Source organism: Phaenicophaeus curvirostris, chromosome 2 (genome assembly GCF_032191515.1).
Source record: "Phaenicophaeus curvirostris isolate KB17595 chromosome 2, BPBGC_Pcur_1.0, whole genome shotgun sequence".
Lineage (NCBI taxonomy): Eukaryota > Metazoa > Chordata > Aves > Cuculiformes > Cuculidae > Phaenicophaeus > Phaenicophaeus curvirostris.
Genome location: NC_091393.1, coordinates 9743071 through 9766518, shown reverse-complemented (window position 1 = coordinate 9766518; position 23448 = coordinate 9743071). Strand labels below are relative to the sequence as shown.

General features: G+C 41.3%; 2 protein-coding genes across 3 annotated transcripts in view; both read left to right on the top strand.

The window, feature by feature from the left end:
• SMIM8 (small integral membrane protein 8) overlaps positions 1-23448 on the top strand; it is a 723388-nt gene that overhangs the window by 624850 nt on the left and 75090 nt on the right. The window lies entirely within an intron of this gene.
• The window catches only part of ZNF292 (zinc finger protein 292), a 58510-nt gene continuing 47723 nt past the window's right edge, over positions 12662-23448 (top strand). For both annotated transcript variants that reach the window (XM_069851203.1, XM_069851202.1), the window contains exon 1: positions 12662-12842. In XM_069851203.1, coding sequence (XP_069707304.1) covers positions 12678-12842 — 165 coding nt within the window. In that variant the 5' untranslated portion in view covers positions 12662-12677. The remainder of the gene's footprint in view (positions 12843-23448) is intronic.

The window sequence follows — 23448 nt, the reverse complement described above, 5'->3', positions numbered from 1 at the left end:
AGTGTGTGCAGTTTGGTGGAGTGACTTTAAATGGAGTTATACCGTACTCCATGTTCTCAGGAGGTTTTCTGCTCCCTGTTCTTCTGTAGCAGAGCACTGGAATAGTCGAACCTTGCTGGAGTTGGGGGCTAGTGGACTTTGTATCAATTTAGAGTAGACTGAACTAACTGTAAGGAACATTACATGCACAACAAAGCCTTCTTAGGTCCAGAGAAAGAAGCAAATCAGTCCTTCTCGGTCTGTGGACCTTACACCTCTGCTAGTCAGTAAGGAAGCAGTGGGTACTGCATGAAACAAGCAAAAAGGCTCAGCAACCGAATCTAGTGGGAGGTGTCCCTGCCTATGGCAGGGGGTTGGAACTGGGTGATCTTTAAGGTCTCTTCCAACACAAACCAGTCTATAATTCCATGACTCTATGATTCTATGATACAGAAGACCCTTCAAGCTCTTCTAGATCACAGCAGGCTGGGACCAGTATTCTCACCCTGAGTTGGGACATCTCTCAGGTGCACAATCTCATTTGCAAATGCAGCAATGAAAAGGCCTTAGGTAAAGTCATCTCCCCTTGAGAGCCAGCCATCACCTGGTGCATTGGATTTGAGTATTCTCACCAATCTATCCACTGATGTGCTTAACTTTCTATACAATCTTTGCAATTGTGATAACCCATACTTCTCTTATGCTTAAATACTGATATATCTTTGTGCAGTAAGTATGTTATACCATCTAGCAAACAGGAGTGAAACTTGTCACTTTTGAAACTGTTTAAATCGCTGATTAATTTGATTATAGCAAACATTATTTTAACTATTTTGTTAATCAATTAACAATTAAGTATTAATAGGAATTTTGTAGTACCTTAATAATTTCTAAATTGCTGATAAATCAAAGTTTCATAAATTCCTATCCAAAACACCTTCCCAAAGCTCTTCCCAGGTAGAGATGAGTACACAGAGACCTGGAGCCTGATAGAGAAGCCCACAGGCTATCACAAACCATAATTAACAGTACTTGTTTTGATTTCACAGAAATACATATTGAGGTCCTTCTGCTGTTAAAGACTTTGGTACAGGCAGATAGTCAGAAACTAGTGAAAAAACTATGCTGGTAAATGCAACACAAGATCCTGCAAGCGAATCCTCGGCTCTAGCTTTGAGATGCTGATGTCTTTTTCAGGAGTGTACTATACCCTGCTCCAAGAAGGTAGCCTGAGCTTTTAGCTAGTAAGCTAATAAGGACACTTCAGTGCCACCATTCATCAACTGCCTGTATTTCTTCCTTGGGAAAACCTATCAGAGATTTTCGGCAATTTTTAAACTTTTAAAATGCCATATCTAAATGTTAGATGGGAAATTTAGAGACAGCACAGCTTTACTACTTCTATCGACTAGTACCAAATACTACCAAGTAAAGTACCATTAGGTAACAAATGTTAATATTTGGTATGCCTTACCAAGCTTAACCATGCATTTTTTATTTTAAGCAGAGCTCCACTGCAGCACTGAAGCAGGAAGAGCATGCTGGCCAGTGAAACCAGATTTGTTGCTGTTTGATATGCTGCAGAACATGGCAACATAACTGATTCATTACAGCAAATAAGGTCACAAGTTTGCCATTGATTTATTGGTTTAAAGGGTTGTGTGTGTGAAATTAGTTCATTCTGACAGTGAAAAGTAAATCTCAGTGCCAATGTCTTTGTATTTTAACAGTTCCCTGGCTGTCTGCTTTAGCTCTTCCACCAGTGTCGCTTTAATGTGCAGTGACACAGAGGAAGCAACATTCTTGGGAACATTTTCAGCCCTGATACCCATACTAGTGTGCTTTAAAAAGCTGCATTAAGCAAATAATGAATTAAGACTCACAGACATATATCATCAGTAGTCCTCACAGCACAACTTATGAAATTGCTCTGTACAAACGAGCGGGACAGGGCATGTAGTGAGCAATGGGTTCAGTCTCCTGGGACGTACAATAGTCCTCTGTTCCTGCCTTCAATTTATGTTGGAGTTACTCATCCTGCTGTGTCACATCTTATCACTACTGGGTCACAAGATACCTGGCTGGCAGTCTAGAAAACATTGGTAAGAAGTTTAAATCCTATGCACATGCTTCCCCTCCCACTCAACCAAATCCTACACACAAAGTTGCAATCAGTACCATCTACACAGGAGGAATGAGCAGGCACTAACCACAGAGAAAGTGATTCATCAGGCTAGCAAATTAAAGTCTAACAAAATAAAACTGAATGCAGGCAGAAGTGTGAGGAAGAGAAATAAGAAAGAAAAAAAAAAAGGAGGCATGGACATGAACTGATACTTCCATTATTTACTATACAGTAAATGTATTAAAGTGCTATGTATCTTTGACGATATGGCTACAGAGTCTTCAAAATTTAGTTGAATAAGCCAGAGATTTGTCTGATGGAAGGTAGGCAACTGCAATGCCATACAGACGAGCTGAATGTCTAGATTCTCTCAGAATCAATAGAGAAAAAAGGCATTTTGAGACCTATTTTTGACAACTATCTCAGGACAAGATAAAGTGACCACTCTACTTGGTTATACGGGGAACCTAAACAATCTAAATCAGATGTAGATTATCTACAGCTTCACTGCTGATTCTAACATTTGGCTAGATAAAGCTCACAGCAACCCTCAAAAGACCAAAACCTTACTTTTTAGCAGCCTGCCTAAATTTACCCTATCTGTTTCAACCTATTTCCACCCTATTTCATGGAGATATCCTGGTATAAATGTATTGCTTCCATACCTGGGACCACCACAGCTTTGGTGCCTCTACGCATGCTTCCCTGCTTGGCATGGAGCTCACTCAATCAATCTGTCCAGGAGCAAAGACAAGACACAGTGCTTGAGGCTAGGCTGACACTCACTCTAGTTTAACATCTCATCACAGCTCAACCCACTCACACCCAGCAGTGACTACCACTCTCCTTCACCATCAACATGCTCTCTCCTTCTACCCTGGTATACAGAGAGACAGAGACAGTTTCTCACAACTACACATTCAAATACAAATTAAGGCAGGGAATCACACCAGGTCCCTGACTGAGTAGTCTGTGGTTGTTTGCAGAGCAGCAACTGGAGTAAAGTCTCATTAACTTCGGTAACATAGCAAGTCCCAGTGATTTCTGAAGCATTTAATCGTGTACTTACACGTTGGCTGAGCAGGGTGTACACAAGCACACATGCTTTGCTGATTACAACAATTTTTTTGACACTAAGCACACACTGCAGAATGGTATCAGGATTGTCAAATACAAGCTTAGAGAGCCTGGCCCTTGATCCTGTGATACTAAGAAAAAAAAAGTTAGAGGTGTTTAAGTTAGCGGGCTGCAACAAAACTCACCATGAATGTTCAGAGCACTACCTGAAGTTATGTTTGAATCATTGATGATCATTTTCAAGAAGTAATGGCAAGTGAGGAAGGTTCAAACTCTAGAAAAGTGTGAATATAATACTTATTTTAAAAGAGAGGATAGAGGACTTAAAGCTATTTATACATGTCAATCTAACTTTTATCTCTTGAAACGTAACAAATTATTAAATAAAGAATTTGTAAATACCTGGAAGATGATGATAATTATTAAAAAACAGTTGAAATTGGTTTGTCATGAAAAGAATTTTATCAATCGATGCTAACCTCCTCCTCTGACAGGATAATTGCTCTAGCAAATTAGTGCAAATAGCAGATATGATGTATCTTGACAATGATGAGATTTGCCTGCCCCACACAGCATTTTCCTAAGTAAGACATGATAGTGCATTCCAGAAGTAATTATCAAGGCAGCAGCTGCACAACATTTGAAAAACTTTTCTCAGAGTGCAGTATTTGCTGTCTTGCTTTCAGTCTGGGAAGGTTCATGCAGGTGAGAGCCAGAGGACTCTGTCTTAGGGCCATTTTTATTCCTCACGCTCATTAACAGCCTGGACAATGGCACATGGACGCACTGCCACAGTTTGGTGGTAACATCAGGCTGGGGTAAGCATTGAAGGGCTTTGAAGGATGGCAATAACACTAATGACAGGCCTCAAAGATCGAAGTAGCAGCCTAAAATCAACCAGACAAACTGCACACCAAACAACGATTTGGATAGAGAAATCTAATGTGGGAAGAAAGTTAAATATAGAATAGGAAACATCTGCGTAGGCGGAAAACAACGTGGGAGATCACAAACTAAAGAGTCAACAATATAATAGATGACACAAAGAGTAATTACTCCGTTTAAGTCAGCTCTGGCAAAGTCCCAGCAAGCAGAGTACTGGGTTTGGCTTTGGTCGCGGTACTCCAGGAAAGATAATGGCAGTTCACTGAGGGGGATGTTTGACAGCGAGGAGAGTTTAGGAAATATCAGCTGTGAGAAAAGCTGAAGGAACAGCTTTTGCATGGCTTAGAAATAGAGAAATTAAGAGATCAAGGTGGAACACTATAGCAACACTCCAAAATGTAGAAAGCTGCCATAGAAGATTCGGTGGCTGTTGTTCCAGTGTGACAACTAGTGTGAAACCAAAGATCAGAAGAACTCACAGCAGACATTTACATCGGGTATTATGAATCCATTCAAACAGTTATGATTGCGATGCATTGAAACAAGCTGTTTCAGAGGCTGTAAAATCTTCCCTCCAGATGTCCTGATCCTACTTCTTTCAAAATAGTACACGGCAACTTTCTATGATTAATACTAAAGGTGTACATGGACATCAGTGAGTCTCAAAGCCCATTTGGTCTCTGTAAGCCAAGATTTACTCAACTCCCAGTGACTCTCCATCATTGCAACTCCATATTGCAGTGATTCAATGCTTCTGTAAGCGTGGGCTTGAAGGGCAACAGAATCAGACCTACATTTTTCCTTACACAATAGTGCCTAAGTAATGGGATACGTGTCTTAGATCTTTTAATGTAATGTAATTTAACACAGTTTTTGTTATTTTAAGAGTATGCATAAATCACTACAAAAGTAACTGCTATCTCACTGTAAGAAGAGAGCTACTAAACTGTGCGTCCTAGACAAAGGAAATATTTTTCAAGTCGTTTGCCTCAGGGGGGATTTAACGGAGGAAGTTAATGCATTCCAGTAAGAATCTCCATCACTATAATACCAGTGGATTAATTGTAAGTAAAGCTAAAGCTGTGAGTGAGGAAAATTTGCAGCATAAGGAATGTTGATGAAAAGTGTGGGATGGCTATTGAAGATAAACACATAATTGGAAATGTATTTTATTTTAAAATTGTTATATTTTTTCAGCATTTTGTTATTCCCTTGACTAACTCTCAGCTATAAGAATGGGTTTCTAATTTTATTCCAATAAATCATTTTTGAATCAAGAATTCATTACATTTCCATCTTTTCATTTTTACTGCAGTGGTTTCTTTCTCTGTGCAATGATTTTATCATCTGATTGCAATCAATATTACTGTAACAGACAGTAAATGCAGTTCATCATCAGTCAGAGAATGGTAAGGGATTACAGAGCACTTCTACTACCCGTGCTTAAAATCCATCCCTCTACCTCCTTCTCCTGCCCTTTGCAGGCTGTACATTTTTTTTCCTTCTACTGACACTGAGATATGTATTATAGCAAAGGTTTTCAGTATTAATATTAATATTCTTTTTCTTCTTTGAAATAAATATGTTGCTGTGAAATATCACAGCAAAGAGCTGTGTGCCACTACTAAGTAATAAACTGATTATAAAACAGCTAAATCAAAACGAATCACGAATGCACAATACAGATAAACATGAAACACAAAATCTTCTTTTAATTGAACTCACATCTACTAGTAAATTCTTCCTTTATCTCTTAGCAGGATATTCATAGCTGCTTTTTTAAATAAACTCCCCGAGTTGCTCACAAGAACTACCTTATCCTGATGCTCGATCCCTTTTCCTGTGCTCATGAAAAAGACCCAGTTCTAAGACACAATTAAAACCAAAAAAAGGTGTTTCTGTCAAATCTTACTGATTTAAATGCCTATCTTGTCAAATGCAGAAGGGAATGAAGAAAAGAGTGCAATGATGGGAAAACATATCCATCTCCGGGACAACCTTTCTTTCTTTTAGTATTTTCTTACAGTACAGCTAGAACTCCGTTAGGTTCTGTCAGTGAGAATAAAACTGCTGAGGATTCAGGCAGTGTGTGCTGTGAAGTGAACAAATGAAAATGATAAACAGAAAAGACAACTGGTAAGGTGGAAAGGTACCATTAATTACAGGTAATATTATTGTGGTTTGTATTAAATTGTGTAGAATGAGAATATAACCACTCCCTCACTTCTAACTCTGAAACTATTTTGTCAGATTCCCTTTTAAGAAAACAGCTCAAGTCACGACCCATGCTGTATATTTAAATATGCTGTCCTTCCTCATCATTAATTTGCTCCCTCTGGCACAGAAGGATTCTCCATGCAACCTGCAAATGGATGTCGCAAACCCCTTTTTCCCTTCCTCCTTCCAGCTGCCGCAGAAGACAACCTACAGATCACATTCTGCACAGTTGTTTTTCTTGCTGACGTTCATTCAGGGCTCTGAGATTACTGAGTAATAAGCAGACGTACATCAGTGATTTTGAACACAGGTAAAAGTTGCCCCTGCCTTGCCAGAAGCCAGCAGTATCTTTAAGAAAGATGTGACTACATGAGACCAATTTTCTTCTGCCTTTAGGAGTTGGTTTCATTTGCAATCAGTTTTCATGATCAGATCCCCTTGCAAATCTACCATTTTACTGATTTCATGAAGATTTTTCTGTAATGTTGTGAAGGAGCACAGAGTGCCTTAGAAACAGCACTACTGATTGTCCAACACAACAGCTATGCCTGATTCAACATATTCAGCCATCAGTTCACACCAGCTTTTCTTCACATGGTACCATCGTTTATCTTGAAAAGCTTTTCTCCTGGTGCTTACTTTTAGTGTTTCTAGACTGAACTTATACCTTTTTTCACCTTTTGCTTCACTAGGCTAAATGAACCATTTTTATTCACCTCTCATAAAACAGATTCTCCGTTTTAGTGGCCATCCTTTGAGTCCTTCTCAGTGCCTCCTGAAGTGTGATCTCATCTTTCCTTAATAACAGTGACCAGAATCACACAAATTGTTTCAGATGAGAGCAGACCAATGTTTTTATCTGCAGTATCTAACAGGAATAGATGACCTGGCATGTCCTGTGATTTTTGTAACTTTTTTTGCAGCTGGATTGTATCTATGACTTGGTCATTGTCAACTAATACAATGAGCTCTTTCTACCCACTGTCACTTCCAACTAATGAGGTTCCCTCCCTAGCAGAAAGTACTGCTATCAGTTGCCTTGCATGTTGTGTTATTAAAATTAATCCATTCTATTATTTAGGCTCTCAAGGTCATCCAGTCTTGATCCCTCTTGTATTGAAAGTGTCTCACTATTTTGTGTCATCAGCACATTTCATTATTACAGCTCATATTTTTATACTTACATCATTAATGGAAATTTATGGCTGAATAAAGATCTTCTGATGTTTCAGATGGCTATGCGATACGTTCTTTGCTTTCATCTCAGATGTGGAAACACTCATTTTCATATCTCCTTTCTCATTAGCCCCTGCTTTAATTTCCTTTGTAAGGAAACTCAGCTGGGCTTCTGACAATTCTCACTTTATTCTTACCCTTCTTAATATTTTTCAAGCAATCATTTTGTTCCACTCCTTTCAAGCTTTTGATTGTTCCAAATAACCCTTTTGAAGTGGCTATTTATCCAGCTGGGACTGACTGTCCCTTTTGTTTGAGATACGAATTCCCGATACTTTTTTGCAGAGAAATTTGACAGATGCCAAGCCTTCTCCACATGCATGTCCTCAACCACCTAGATGTAGTTGTAATCACTAACTCATTTCTTTAATTTCTCAAAATTTGACTGCAGAAATTAAGAACCTTAGTTATCAACCTACTTCTGCTCCAAGCAGCATTCTTCTTAATAATCTTATGAAAGCTATTTCTCTCCAGACTCAAACTCAAACATCTCTGGCATGTCTTCATGCTTTCTAACAGAAACTCTTTGCCACATTTCCTCAACACTGACACAAACAGGTTCTATTTTATCTTTCCTATCAGTTTGTTTCTTTAATGTCTATCCCACTACAAATTCTAATCCTCCACCAATCTCCTTTGCCTCCCAAGCACCATGAGACCTTTAATATTTCTGTGTTCCTGTCCTGATTTCTATTTGTCACATCTTCTGTTATCCCTAAAAGATCTAGCTTTGTTGCCAGGGGTCCGATGATACACAGATATCACAGTTGTTTCCTGCTAGCACAACATTCTCCCTGGAAGAGTTAACAGTCCTCCTCCCAATTATCAGCTATATACAGTCTAAGCACCACTCATCTCTATTCCAACCCTTTCTCCTTGCTGTCCGCCATCCTAACCTCTAATATTCCTCTTGCTATTCACTTGATTTTCCTCTTTCAGCATCTTAAAACCAGCAGTTGGACATCACATAACTTTTTTTTTTTATTTTATATGGAATTTTAAATTCCATACATCTGATCAGAAAATAACCCCCACACAAGAGGGCCTTAGATAGTGAAGATTCCTTTGTCTTATGTATTTGTAGCCAGGCTCAGCATCTCAAAACATACAACCAGAGTATTTGAAGAGCTAAGGATATGCCTTAATGACAGATTTCTTTGAGACATGAGAATCAAAGTATGGAGCTAGGAAAACACCACACCATGGAAATACTGTCAGTCAAGGAAGTGGCAAGAGTAAGAAAATGGGGAAGGGTTTATCTGAATCCTAAAGGAATGTTTGATGATGAGGAAACTTTACTGCCACAAGCCCTTACCTTAAACCTTTATTTCTAGCACACCCTAGTAATAAGTCTGTCAATTCCTCTTAAAAAAAATTCCATCTTTGTACTGGTATAAAACTCCAGTCCTTCTCCTTCCAGTCATCCATTCTTTTTCTGTTTTTTATTCTCACTGTCTCCATTCTTGTTTTATTCCTTGGACGGTTTCAGTTGGGATGGCATTTTTTTCCCTTTAAGGGATCCATTGTCCCTCCCATACACACATTTTCATCATCTGCTTTTTCCTTCTCTGTATTTTCCAGTACAGCAAATGCCTTCCTCGACCCTATTTCCCCTGCAATAGTCAGTCTCCTATCTCTTATATTCACATCCTTTCATTGTTTCTTCTCTTCCACAAGCTCTGTCTACCACAGTGTAGTTTCAGTAAGGATTCAAAGACAGGACAGGTATCACAGTATTGTATCTGGTCATGCCCAGCATTTTTTCCCTTGTCCTCAGTGCACCGCCATGCTTGCTTCTTTTGCCGTCATCATATTCTCACCGTCATCAAACAAGAAAAAAATATCTCTTCCCTTATTCACCGCTGTTTGTTGTCGCTCCTTCTACATACAAACGCCTTCTTTGGTGTCTTAAGTGAAAGCCTGGCAATTAGCTGCCTGTGAACTGTGGTTAGAGCCATGAATCCTCCCTTGCACAAGGCCCCTGGAGGCATAAGTGCAAGTCCTCTTCAGGGTAGCTGAAGGACAGGCTCCTTTCAGGTTGATCTTGATGAGAACAAAACAAACAACCCTTACTCTACCATCTCTAAGTGCTACGTTTTGCATGAGAAAGAAACTCTTGCTCCAGGTTTCTCCTTCCTTCCTGGCCTAGACTCAATTCAGAAAACCCTCTGGGCAAGGAGGAAACAAGACAGCATGCTGAAACAAGAACAGACTATGAATATGAATTTGGCTATTGTGGTTTACCCTTAAGCGAAAATAATTACAAATAGCACAATATGGGACTAAGTTATCCACAGGAGAAGCTATTGTAGCTCCTGCAGATAAATTAAGAGGTTGAAAAAGAATTAATAGGTCTTTCTGCAGTTGTTTCTAGTATTTGCATCACTCATTAGTAGTGGTGTTAGAAGCAATTTGGTGGTGAGGAATACATGCAAACCAGTCAGATTTTTTCTGGTATTACATTAAGCCTTAAATGGGAAAACTAAAAGTTTTCTCCTCTTCTGCTTGGGATAGAGTGGGTTTCGCATACAGTAAAAAACAAACTTGAAAGGGTTCAGGTTTACAATAGCAAACAAGATATTTTCTAGGTTACTTGTGTGGGAAACTAGAAACATAACACGTTGGGTTTACTGCTATAACCAAAATGCAGTCACATGTGGACCAGATCCTCAGGCCTGTCTCCAGAATGTTGCATATTCAATCCTGTCACTGTGAATATTCTTCAGTCTTGGAAGAGCCTCTTTTGTTTCCTCTTCTGATTTAGTTTTCATCCCATCATCATATACCTCAGTTTCCACCACTATAAAAGAAACACATAGCACCACCTTTCCTGTGTGACACAGAAAGAGAATATAATCATTTAATTGGTCCAGGGGTCATACAAGATAAGCGTGCATCACATTAAACCTGGGTCCAAGCAAGATGGACTGACATACTGAGGAGTCTGCAGCCACAGTCTCTTCCATTCAAAAAAAAATCTGTTACATGATTTAAGTTAGTGGCCAATACTAGAGCATTCCTTGTTTTCCAAATGATGTGAAATGCTCAGCTTAATACCATGCACCTTCTCTCACAGCTGGCTAAGAGAAGCCACACAGTCCTGACAGACAGTGCTCTCGCTGCAGTAAACACTTTCTCCTCACTTTGATGAATACTGCCAATGCAGAGTGTGAAGCTGTCAATCTGTGTCAACCTATGACATCTAGAAAACTTTATAATATGTATCCAGACCAATTCAGTGCCCATTAGGTCCATCTTTTCATCAAATTCAACGCCTGAGGCCAAACTCCTTTATTTCCAATACTTGTAGCAGGTGGGAGTCTCCACAGCTTCTCAGGCAGAGGCACGGGAGGTCAACACTAGTCACTGGAGCTTTACACTGTGCTGAGGACAGCACTGGTGTGCGAAATGGAGTTCAGCCCAGCACCAGGACTGTGTGGGCAGTGAAGCCTTCCAGAACCTCCACATCTCAAGCGCTTCACTTGGAGAGCAAAGCCATACTTCTCACTTTCACTTATAACAAAAACTGCATGACGCGGACACAAAGAAAACTCAGTTGCGTCCTTGAGCTAACATGCTCTGTTACGTACTGATGGTGAAAAATGAGGAGGGAAAAACATCCAACAAAACTCCAACAGTATTGACCACAGTTGACCCAGCAGCAGTTGGTGCCCTGCAGCACTCTTGGGTGGGGTCGGGGAAGATAAAACCCTTCATCAGAGAGGGTTACATACACATATATATAAAATTATAGAAACACTAGGTTGCAAAAGACATTTGAGATCACCAAGCCCAACCACATCTGCCCACTACTAAATCATATCCCTAAGGACTTAATCTACCCATCTTTTTAATACCTCCAGGGAACGTTGCTCAACCACCTCCCTGGGCAGTTCCAGCCCTTGATAAGCCTTTTGGCGAAGAAATTTTTCTAGATATCCAATCTGAACCTCCCCTGGTGCAACCTGAGGCCATTCCCTCTCATGGTATCACTTGTCACTTGCGAGAAGAGACCGACACCCACCTCTACAACTTCCTTTCAGGCAGTTGTAGACAGCGATAAGGTCTCCCCTCAGCCTCCTCCTCTCATGGCTGAACAACCCATTCCCTCAGCTGCTCCTCGTAAGACTTGTTCTCCTGCACCTTCACCAGCTTCATTGCTCTTCTCTGGACACGCTCCAGGACCTCAATGTCTTTGTTACAGTGAGGGGCTCAAAACTGAACACAGTATCTGAGGCGTGGGCCTCACCAGTGGCGAGCACAGGGGGCAAAATCACCTCCCTGGACCTACTGGCCACGCTGTTCCTGATACAAGCCAAGACAATATCGTCCTTCTTGGACCTGCGGACGGATCATTTTTTTTTTTTTGACAGGACAAGAAGGAACGGCCTCAAGCTCTGCCATGGGAGGTTCAGGCTTGACATCAGGAAAAGATTTTTCATGGAAAGGGTCATTGGGCACTGGAACAGGCTGCCCAGGGAGGTGGTTGAGTCACCTTCCCTGGAGGTGTTTAAGGGACAGGTGGACGAGGTGCTGAGGGGCATGGTTTAGTGACTGATGGGAACAGTTGGGCTTGATGATCCAGTGGGTCTTTTCCAACCTAGTGATTCTGTGATTCTTGGCCACTTAGGCCACTGCTGGCTGACATTCAGCCACTGTCAACCAGCACCCCCAGCTCAGGGACTGATAAGGTGCCCCTTCAGCCCCCTTTTCTCTGGGCCGAACGACCCCAGCTCCGTCAGCCGCTCCTCCTGACACCTCGTATCCCTCGCCCCACCTCGTCCCGCCGCCATTTGCCGCCAAAACCCGCCAGCGCGCGGCCGCCGGGCGCGTGGCGTCGCGTCACGTGACGCGCTGAGCCCCGCCCCCTCCTCTCCCCTCCCCGTCCAGCTCCCTGCGCCGCGGGGGGAACGTGGAGCGCGCGCGCGCCCCCTCTCGCTTCCACACTCCCCCCCACAACCCAACTCCCTCCTTCCCACCTCCACAGTCCCCCCGTCCCCCCCCCCCCCGCCCCGCGGCGCTGTACGGCACGTGACCCCCTCCCCGGAACGTGGCATTGTGTAATCACGTGACCTGGAAACGGCTTTCGGGGGGGTAACGAGGGAGAGGGGGGGCCGGAGCGGGGGGGGCCGCGTACGCGACGGAGCGGGGTGCGAAGATGGCGGACGAGGAGGCCGAGCCGGAGAGCGGCGGCAGCCGAGGCGGGGACCTCCCGGAGCTGCGGCGCCTGCGGGAGCGGCTGCTGGAGCTGGAGACGGGGCTGCGGGAGAGCCCCGAGCCGGCCGTGCAGGCGGCGACCGAGTACTGCAAGCAGCTCTGCCAGGTCAGGCCGCCCCTCTTCCCTCCTCCCCTTTCTCCTCCAAGTCCCTGCCCTCCCGCGCGGGTTCGTTCTGTCTGTCTGTCTGTGTCTGTGTGTGTACGGCAGTGTATGGGGGGGGGGCGTGGAGCCGTCACCAAGGCCGGGATAAGGCTTGGGGGGGTGCGGAGCAAGGGGATGGATTGAGGGGGGTGGGGGGCGGGAAGGAGGGGAGGGTGTGAAGCCATCACCGGGGGGGGGGGGCGTGGAAGCAGCTCCTGGAGGGGCAACGGGGACGTGGAGCAAGGGGATGGGGGGACGGGCACCCCCGCTCCGACCCCGCCGGCCCGGCCCGTGATGCCCGTCCCCTGCGTCTCCTCCCTCCCGTCCGTCCGTCCGTCTGTCTTCCCCTCCTCGGTTCTCTTGGTCTCCAGGCCCCTTTGTTGCGCTGCGCGGCTCGGCTTGGCTTTTATCGCAGGGCCCTTTGTTCCCGGCAGCGGAGACCGGCCCCCCCCCAACCCCCGCCGCCTTTTCCCCGCGGGATGCGGGCTCCGCTTCCCCGCCGGGGAGCAGCTGGAAGCGCGTCCCTTCCGAGCCCGGTTCCCTTCCTCCCGCTGCCCTGCCCCGCAGCCTCCCAAGTGCCCGGTCTCTATCGCACCATTGTGTGCCGGTATTGTGGCTGCTGTCGGGAAAAGGGCCCGCGGGCCGCTCCCGGGGCAGGGCTGCCTGCAGGTGTTTCTGCTGAACCGGTGACCCTGCTGAGCATCCCTTTCTAAACAAACTTTGTGGTGCTGGCTCTGCAGTTAAAACAAACCGCTCTGTTCGAGTCACGTACGTGGCTGTGTGTTGCCACGATTTCTCTTAGGTGTCCCTTCTCGGCTGGCATTTACTACTATGCTGTCTGTAAAACAAATCGTTAAATGTTTTAGGCCACAGAATTTCATAGAATCACCAGGTTGGAAAAGACCCACCGGATCATCAAGTCCAACCATTCCTATCAATCACTAAACTATGCCCCTCAGCACCTCATCCACCCGTGCCTTAAACACCTCCACGGATGGGAACTCAACCACCTCCCTGGGCAACCTGTTCCAGTGCCCAATGACCCTTTCCGTGAAATTTTTTTTCCTAATGTTCAGCCTAAACCTCCCCTGGTGAAGCTTGATGCCATTCCCTCTCATCCTGTCCTCTGTCACTTGGGAGAAGAGGCCAGCACCCTCCTCCCTGGAACTTTTAGGTAGTTGTAGAGAGCAATAAGGTCTCCCCTCAGCCTCCTCTTCTCCAGGTTTCATGCGGAAACTGCTACTTCTGTAGCTTTACTATGGCGTTTAAGTCTTATCTGATAAAAGTGGTGCTGTTTGTTTACATGTTGCTATCATGCGTTCATGGAAAGTGGCAAATCGTAAAGATATGGAAAGGGTAAGAGTGAATTCACATGGTCAGTTTTAATCATGCTTTACTTGTGATTTTGTATCTGTGTTCTTTAAGAGTTGATTCTTGATGGGAGCCATTGTAGTGTGCTCACTGGTGTGTCTGTTGCTTCTAGATTAAACTAGGCTCTCATTTTTGTTAACCGAGGAGATTTGCTACTAAATATTTTAAGCATATGCCTTTCTCATATTTTATTTCGTGTATACAGGACTTGTATTTCAAGTTCTTTTTCTCTGGTCAGAACTGATCATATTGCGTTTCTGTAGAATGTCTGTGTAGATGCTCAGAAACAAGAGTGGTTTGTATTGGTTCAAATCACTGCATTCTCAGTCTATCTAATCTTCATACCTGCTTTCTTAAATTCGTACACGAGGAGGTGGAAGTCTTGCTTTCCGGGCACAGACTTGACTTCTAACTTGTGAATGGGCTATTCGTTGGAGTGAAGTAGTTGAGTAGGTGGCAATGAAGACGCCATCCTTGACAGCTACAGAGTAGACTACTGGTGTCTAAAGCAGATTTATTCCTCAAATTATGGATACATGTGCTTAGTGAGCGGTTTCGGTGGTTCATTGATTAAAGTTTAATAAAAATTAATATTATTATTTTAATGGCTGTTGCAAAAGCCCATTGTAAGGCCTTCCTACATCAAGATTTATAGGAAAGCTGTATCTGGTTTTGCAGGCTGAAGACTGAGGTGTAACACTGAGAGTTGAGACATGCCATTCCATGTAGAAAGATCCTGCTTTTCAGATTTCAAAACCAAACTCTAAACAGGCACTTAATGTATTAGATAGTGGGGTTGATAGGCAGATGTTTTTTATACTGGTTCAACAGATTTTTTTAAAAAAAACCTATTCACCTGCGCTGGTGGCACTAAAATACTTATTCATCCCCTTCTACAGTTTTAATCCTCAAAATAGTATTCACGCTTCAGATAGTAAGCTTAGCTACTTGGCTTGCACTGCATGACAGAGGTTATAGGAAATTCATGTAATATTAAATCCCATTTGGGAATTCTTTTTTAAATAACAGTTTAAAGGCATCTGCCATGATTTCTAGAGTAAAGTCTTTGAATGTGTATGCATGCAAGAGCAACTTGATTGGTCATATAAACAAGACTTAGGCTTATTTATATCTTAAGTCTGGAAATGCATTGCTGGATAAATATTTTACCATTTATCTCAGTGTGATTTCACCATTTTTCCCATGCTTATTTTCTAGGCATGAAGTAAAGACTTTGGAAAGTCTTGTGTCCTTATTTTATTTTGCCAGGTAGTGACTCTGGATCCCACAGAACTTGTTGCGGGAAATCAGTGTTTTAATTTTTTTTTTCAAATGAACTGAGTAGCATAATGTTTGAGAAATAAGCATGTTTTCATTCTGAAGGAAGCTAAAGAATGTTCAGTAGAGCTTTGAAAGATCCTGAGGCTCAAAGGCAAGTAAGAGATTTAAGTGTTCTACTTTCATTAAATAAAGTGGGAGTTGTATGGCCAAATCCTTTATCCGGTTTTGAAAAAATACTAATTTGAACTATCTCAGTGTTTATATCCCAACATTGTAGCACTGTTACAAACACAGAAAGACGAGACCTCTTGTATTTTGACAGAAAATATTATAGAACTGTTTTCTTCTGCTGTAACCTAAAGTTGATTTTTATGTATTTTATATGCAGCATTTCATTAGCTATAAATATTCTTGTGTTTTGCTGTTGATTGCACTGTGAAATAATGCAATTATTCTTAAATTTTAAGGGGATTATAGACTGCTTTAATCCTGTACTGTATCTATGTGAATGTAGCTGTGTTCTCCATTGTCAGCATGCAGTAGAGAGCATTATTTTTAATTGTTACCAAGTGAAATTTGCATCCATGTGGTTATATGTAAAATTACTTTTTAATTGTGATTCATGCTTTCAATGTTGCAGTTTGATAATTAGCAGATCTGTGACAATTATGTTGTCACAAACAATGTACGTGCAGACTGGGGCAGACAAAACAAATATCTTCATCTGTAGTGACTAAAAATTGAAAGTGTGAATTTTGCAAGTATTCAGAGTGGTCCAAGGAAAGATTGCTATTCTTGTCAGCATGTGGTTGCTGGTTAGATTCTTTCCAAACTTTGCTCTTAAAGTTGATCTCTTGGTTGTATTCGGTTAGAAAAGATCAAAATGTTTGGATTTCTTTCCTGAGGTCTAGGTGAATGTGATGTTCATATCGGAGCTCTTCATGTGTTCCCTTCTGATTGGTTGCTACTCAATGTTTCCTTAAATACCAGATTGCAATCTGGTAACAGATTTTCTTCTGTCACTGGTCAGTTGTGAAACCTCTGTGGTACCTCTACTTATTCTGAGTATTTTTCTGTTGCTGGCATGTCTCATCTTTAAGCTTGTTAGTCTTCCCTCCATTGTTATTTTTGACTTTTCACCTCTTTTCTGGACCTGCTTCTGAGGTTTTTTTCTTCCCCCCCGCCCCTTTCCTGCTGTACTTTGGTACAAGTTCTCTAAAGCTGTAAGGTGTCAGGGTGCTTTTACTAATGTACACGTTTTAAAAATCAAAGAAAACATTTACAACATTTTCACTGCTGTGTGATCCTTCTTCAATAGCCTGTACTTTTTGTGTAATCTGTTGGTTGTCTTGTCGTGTCTGTCTGTTGTGGGAAAAATCCTGTGCTAACAGGTTAACAGGCCTGCTTAGCTGTTAGTTGACACATTGATACCCTTCTAGTGTGGATGGTTTACTCAGTAGTAACCTAGGTTTTCTTAACACCAACAGCAAATATGTCATGCTGGTAAAAAAATAGGAGAAGGGAGGATGCTAAGGTTTTTGGCTACTTCAAAATCCCTAAATTTCTTTTAAGAAAAGCTTGTTTTTAACTGCTGTGACTGCATAGAATTTGTTCCCTCTGTTTTAAACTGATTTCTAATGTGTATTGAATTTCTGGTGAGATGTTAGGACCTTCAGGTCCTACAGTTTTGTTTTTCCTCCTGCGTGCTGACACGCTAGAGTATGTCTTGGGGGATGTTTACTCTACTAATCAGATTATAAGGTGTCCCTCCTAAAAGCAAGCAAGCCAACGTAGCTCTACATAAAAAGCTTTTTTTATTACATATCTTTAAACAGTATATAAAAAAATTACCAAGATTTCACTGATTACTTGTTTCTGTTGGAGTCTAATCTTATTTTCTTCTCTTAAATCTCACTGCTGTTGGCTTTTAGTTTTAACACCTCAGAGACTTCACAACTTTCTGGTGCTGTCACCCTCTTCACTACCATCGTCTTCCTCCCTTTTAGTCTGTGTTCTCAGCTTCCTCTTCAGACTAAGTTCACAGAAATAATCTTCAGTTCTGCCCATAGAATTTGAAATAAAGCCTTTCTTAACCCTTGTGGCGACAGTTTCTGTATTTATTTGAACCCAGTCTGTCTTAATCAAATGACAAATAAGTGTTCCAGTAGGCTGTTTTATTTTTTCTATAGGAGTTAAGGGTATGATCCCTTGCCAAGAGTCACTCTGTATATAAAAACCTCAGCAGTCTTTGAAGGGCTTAGTTGCTGTTTCATCAAGCATCTACAGTTGTGATATCCTTCCTCCTGATGTGACTGTAAGACTGGTATTTGCTGGCAGTGAAAAATACCATCAGTAAAACATCAGGTGCCCTTTTAATACAAGTAGAAGACATTTCCTCTTTTTCTTAATACCACACCTGGTCTCTTACTGCAGGCAACATTCATTGAGTGTGTAGGTAGACATCCACCCTTGATTTTGTTTGGCTCATCGGGTAACAGTGATCTTTACATAATATAGTCACAAACTGCTGGAAGGTGAGTGTTGGCAAGGTTGCTGTTTTTTGAGCTTTCAGTTTAATGATTTCCTGTGTAACCAGGTCTCTGTCTCTTCTTTTGAGTATGCATATATTTTACAACTTCTACTTATTTATGTAAAAAGTGTTTTCTTTTGAGTCCAGTGAGTGATTTCTACACTGAGCTAACCCTTAAATGTTTCTGTTTTGATGTTTCTGTCTTTGCACCTTTGCCTCTACCACACTGTGTTTCTTCATGGTCTCACAGTTGATAGTTTTTTCTACATGCGTTACCACAACTGCAAGATTTCCATCATAACTTCTAATATTTTTCCATTTTTATTGTGTACCTGCGACCTCCAGTTGATCAGCTATTCAGGGAGAGGTGTACAGCTGCCAGAAATCACAAGAAATCTGCTAAACTGTAATACACCGGTCAGATTTTCAAGTGCATGAAGAAAAACAACTGTCATCGCTGTGTCATCTCATGCAGACTTTGAGGTGCCTCAGGCAGTTTTGAGCTTGTTCATCACTATAAAACTTGCCATGCCAAAAAGTCGTATTATTATCTTATTGACCTGGGCAGGAGGGTGATGGTGGAAACTACACCTCCTGATTTTTTAAGTTAAACTGTGGAGAGTCAGGGAAATTATCTTGCTTTCAAATAAATATGGTCTGTGTGCATATCTGGATATAATGTTTGTGTGTTGAGGAAAAAACACCCTCACTGTTTAGAGTAAGTCTAAAGCATGAGTGTAATTGTTGTAGTCCTTGTCCTCAGTAATGGCTTCAAACCTCAGCATGATGCCAGCTTGGAGCTGATCTTCATTAGAACCTCTGAGCTCTGTACAATAAGTTTTTGATTATTACAAGTTTTTCTGTATCAGAATAAGTGAATGTGACTGAAATAGTTAAATTTGTCTAACCGTGTGTGTCTCTGAAAATCGGAATCTCATTGATTTGCTTTTCTAACCATGCTAATGTCTAAGCTTTCTGCCACGTTGTCAGTCCTTTTTTTTTGATTGTGATAATTTTAGTCAAAGATGTTTGAGCATAGAAAGTACAAAGATGTGATACGTGTGGATTTTTTTTTGTTTGAGAAATAGATAACGTGTTCAGACAGCAAGTTTAGTTCCACGTGTGTTTAGCAGGTCTCAACCAAGTGTGAAGATTTTATAAAATGTAGCTTTCTGTAGTTTATCTGAATTGATTCCTAGTTACGTATTAGGTTACTTGGACAAACAGAACTGGTGCAGTTATAGATGTGCAGTTATAGATGTGTGTTTTCTTTAGAATCTGCTTATGCAGAAAGCCAGAACTTTAATAACAGGCTTTTAATATTATTGTTGGGCAGATGAGGGGAATCCTAAACTCATTTTCACAGCAGTTTTGAGTCAAAGATCTGCTGTAATACAAACTGAGTTTCTTCAATTTTGTAAATTGTTGTCATTGTAAAAAGGAATAATTTATAGTCTTGATTTTTTAATAAATTGTTTCTTCTGTATTAAAAACTCCTTAAGTATAGGTAGACAGTTAGGAAAGAATGATCATAACAAGATTGTAGTTTAGTTTTGAAATTTTCCTTTTTGAACTAGCTGGGGTTGGCAGTATTTTCCCCATATGGAACATGTATCTGGAAGAGCTGTCAGTCAGCTGACCATGTTCCAAAGCAGGATTAATTTTTGTTAAACCATAGCTACAAATGCCTGTTTAACTTGTTCTCAAAAATTTCCATTGAGAAAGATTCCAAGAAAATTCCCTGGATAGTACCTTTCTGTTCAGTTATCTTTGCCTTCAAACATTTTCACCCCTTTACAGTCTAACTTGATGTGTAGTATTTTATTGCGTCTTAAGTATACTTGTGGTTTGTCCTGTCCCATGTGGACATGGCAAGTAGCATACTCCTCTTCTGTTGGAAGCATTTTCAAGGCTATTTTCAGTCTTTCACCAGTTTCCATTTCTGAGAACAGTTTTTGCAGTCCTTAATTAAATTTTTTTCCTTCTCTTCCCCACCACCCTCGTTCCTTTCTGCTTTGTTACTCTGTCCTTGCAGTCTATGTGATTTTGAAGTACTTAACTGCAGTGAAGGTACCAATCTAGTAAGAATTTGGAAAGAAGGTGACAATCCATGTAAGACTTAGACCTTATTATTTTCTACAGGAAAAGTATTTAATTTGTGCTTCTTAGTACAAATAGTACAGCAAAGGGTAGCTCTCAAAAGCATAACAAATTAAGGTAATTAAGAAGGTGACAACATTTAGCTGGATGGATTAAAAGTAATAAAGCTTCAGAATCTTCATAAAAGCTAGTCTTTCTGTGTAAAGTCCTGCATATGATACTAAAATCGAGCATTGCACTTTGTTACTGTAGGAAAGAATATTCAGTTTGACAAGTAGGTACTTGGTTTCATACTTACCCTGATGAACATTTTTTGCTGGGTTAAAGTTACTTGACACTTTTACTGAAGTTGGAGAAACCTCCCCTATCAGCAGACTACTGTTTATCTAAGAAAGTCTTGTAGCCAAAAGTTAATACTTACAGGGTATGAAGTGTGCTTACTGCTGGTTTTCCTCCATAATATCCTTGACTCTAGTTGCTTGCACAAAGACCGAGAGGCATTCTGCTTTACCCAGTCCTTCAGCCATTTAAAAAAAAAAATCTGAGGACTTGACTGTAGTTTTCAATTTGCCCCTAATAGTTGGTTGTAACAATAGCTGCACAGCTATGCTAGCTTAATTAAAAGAACTAGGTACTTTCTGTACTGGCATGTATATTCCTGCCTTTATCTTTTCCCACAAATCCAAGTACTTTTGAATAATGTATATCAATAATGTCTAGGTTGCTTTCCTATACTATGATTATTGAAGATTTGCTGTTCAAAAAACACAAAATATTAGTATGCAAAGCATCTTATTGTGCAGGACTGTACAAAGTATATATTGTTAATATTCAGTAAGGCATCTGCTTTTATCAAAACGTTCACGTTGCGTGTCTCAGTTTCTTGATAAGGATGTTAGATATCAAGAAATTTTCAGTCCATTTTCTCTTTTTTCTTTTTTTAAATTATTTTGTTAGAGAATGAATGCCTCATAAACTGCAGATCTTGAGGGAAAGCAGAAAAAAAAAAAAGGTGCTCTTCAGGTAATCTTTGCTTCCGTTGTGACTAAAAAAGAGAATTTTGTCGGGCCTCTTTCATTTACGTGTCCTAGTATTTTTTTTTCTTTTATGCTAGGCTTTATGCAGAAATACTATGTATCATAAGCAGTTTCTTCATAAGACTTTTCTAATGAGGAATAGAACTGGAACTGTTAGGAGGCACCAACATACTGTTTTTTCAGTGTGATGTATCACCTAAACCGATAGTCAAGCCAAAGAAACTGTTTAAAATTCATGAATATATGGAGCATGTCTTCAAGAAATACCGCTTCAGGCATCTATTTATAGCTATTAAACATTTTTTTAGCATTGTTTTTAAAGGCCTCCATATAAATTCTTGAGCATTTACAGTGCAGTGTGTACTGTCTGGATGGCCAGGCACAACCACTTGCGGTAAATGGAGTTAAATCCAGTTGGAGGCTGATCACAAGTGGCGTCCACCAGAGCTTAGTGCTGGCTCCAGTTCTTTTCAGTATCTTAATGGCTTGGATGAGGGGATTGAATGCACCCTTAGTAAGTTTGTGGATGACACTAAGCTAGGAGGAAGCATCGATCTGCTTGAGGGTAAGGAGGCTCTGCAAAGGGATCTGAACAGGCTAGATCGAGACCATCAGGAGGAGGTTTAACAAGACCAAGGTCAGAGTCCTGCACTTGGGACACAAGAACCCCGTGCAGCGCTACAGGCTTGGGGAAGAGTATCTGGAAAGCTGCCTGGCAGAGAAAGACCTGGGGGTGTTGGTTGACAGCGACTGAACATGAGCCAGCAGTGTGCCCAGGTGGCCAAGATGGCCAATGGCATCTTGGCTTGTATCGGGAACTGTGTGGACAGCACGACCAGGGAAGTGATTCTCCCCCTATACTCAGCACTGGTGAGACTGCACCTTGAATCCTGGATTCGGTTTTGGGCCCCTCACGACAAGACATTGAGGCATTGGAGTGTGTCCAGAGAAGAGCGATGAAGCTGGTGAAGGGACTGGAGAACAAGTCTTACGAGGAGCAGCTGAGGGAACTGGGGTTGTTTAGCCTGGAGAACAACTGTCTACACTACACTACCTAAAAGGAATTTGTAGAGAGGTGGGTATTGGTCTCTTTGCCCAAGTGATAGGTGATAGGATGAGAGGGAATGGCCTCAGGTTGTACCAGAGGAGGTTCAGATTGGACATTAGAAAAAATTTCTTAGCCAAAAGGTTATCGTGCACTGGAACAGGCTGCCCAGGGAAGGGAGGTGGTTGGATCACCACCCCTGGAGGTGTTTAAAAGACACATAGATAAAGTGCTTAGGGGTGTGATTTAGTAGTGGACGGGTGTGGTTGGGCTTGATGATCTTGAAGGTCTTTTCCAACCTAGTGATTCTATGATTCTTTAATTTTCATGGGGGAAGTCAGCATGACATTCATATGCCATCATATGCCATACATGAGGTGATGTATGACTCGCAAATTTAAGTTTAAATAACAGGTAAACAATAATACTTGGAACTCTCTCTTGAAGTAGTATTCCCTAATTTATTGGGTCTGTGCTTTTGCATGCAAGGACTCAATGTCTTGTGTTTTAAGATGTGTACAGGTGGTTTTTTGAGGTGTGGAATATTTTATTTTTCTATTTGTCATTCCAAATATGCATTAAAGGCAACTGCATGGCATTATTTCTAGGATCTTTCATCTCTAAGGATGAAGTGCAACGCTTTCATTTGAGAAGAGTTAATCTAATAATACCTAGTACTTGAGAGAACAAAGACATTCAGAAGGAAGGTATATGTAACATCAAAAAGGCAACGGAGCTTTATAAAATTGTTCTCTGAAAATAGGCCTGATCCAGTAGGAAACTGGACTTGCCAAAACACATACTTGTAGCTTTTGGTAAGGATACATGGATCAGATTTCTTCTTCATCTTCGCTTCTCTAACAGTCTTCTGGTATGTAATATTTCTGGCTTCGTGATTCCCTCTATGAAGCTAAAGTAGATTAATCTTTCATCAGAGAATGATGAAAATCTTGTGCTAACTTATGTAGTTCTCACTTGATTACTTTGTTAGTTATTCTGAGCTAGTCACACAATTCTTTGTCCTTACAGGGACTTCTGTAACATGGACAACTTCTGCCAAAGCTCCATCTGGCTTCAGATACTGACTCCTAGTGTTTGTTCTCTTCTAACTGCTGGACAGATGCATTTATTGCTTTGAGAAACTCAACGCCCTGGAGTAAAATTCTTGGATTTCTTTAGCTTAAAGACCAGTCTTTATTTTGTATC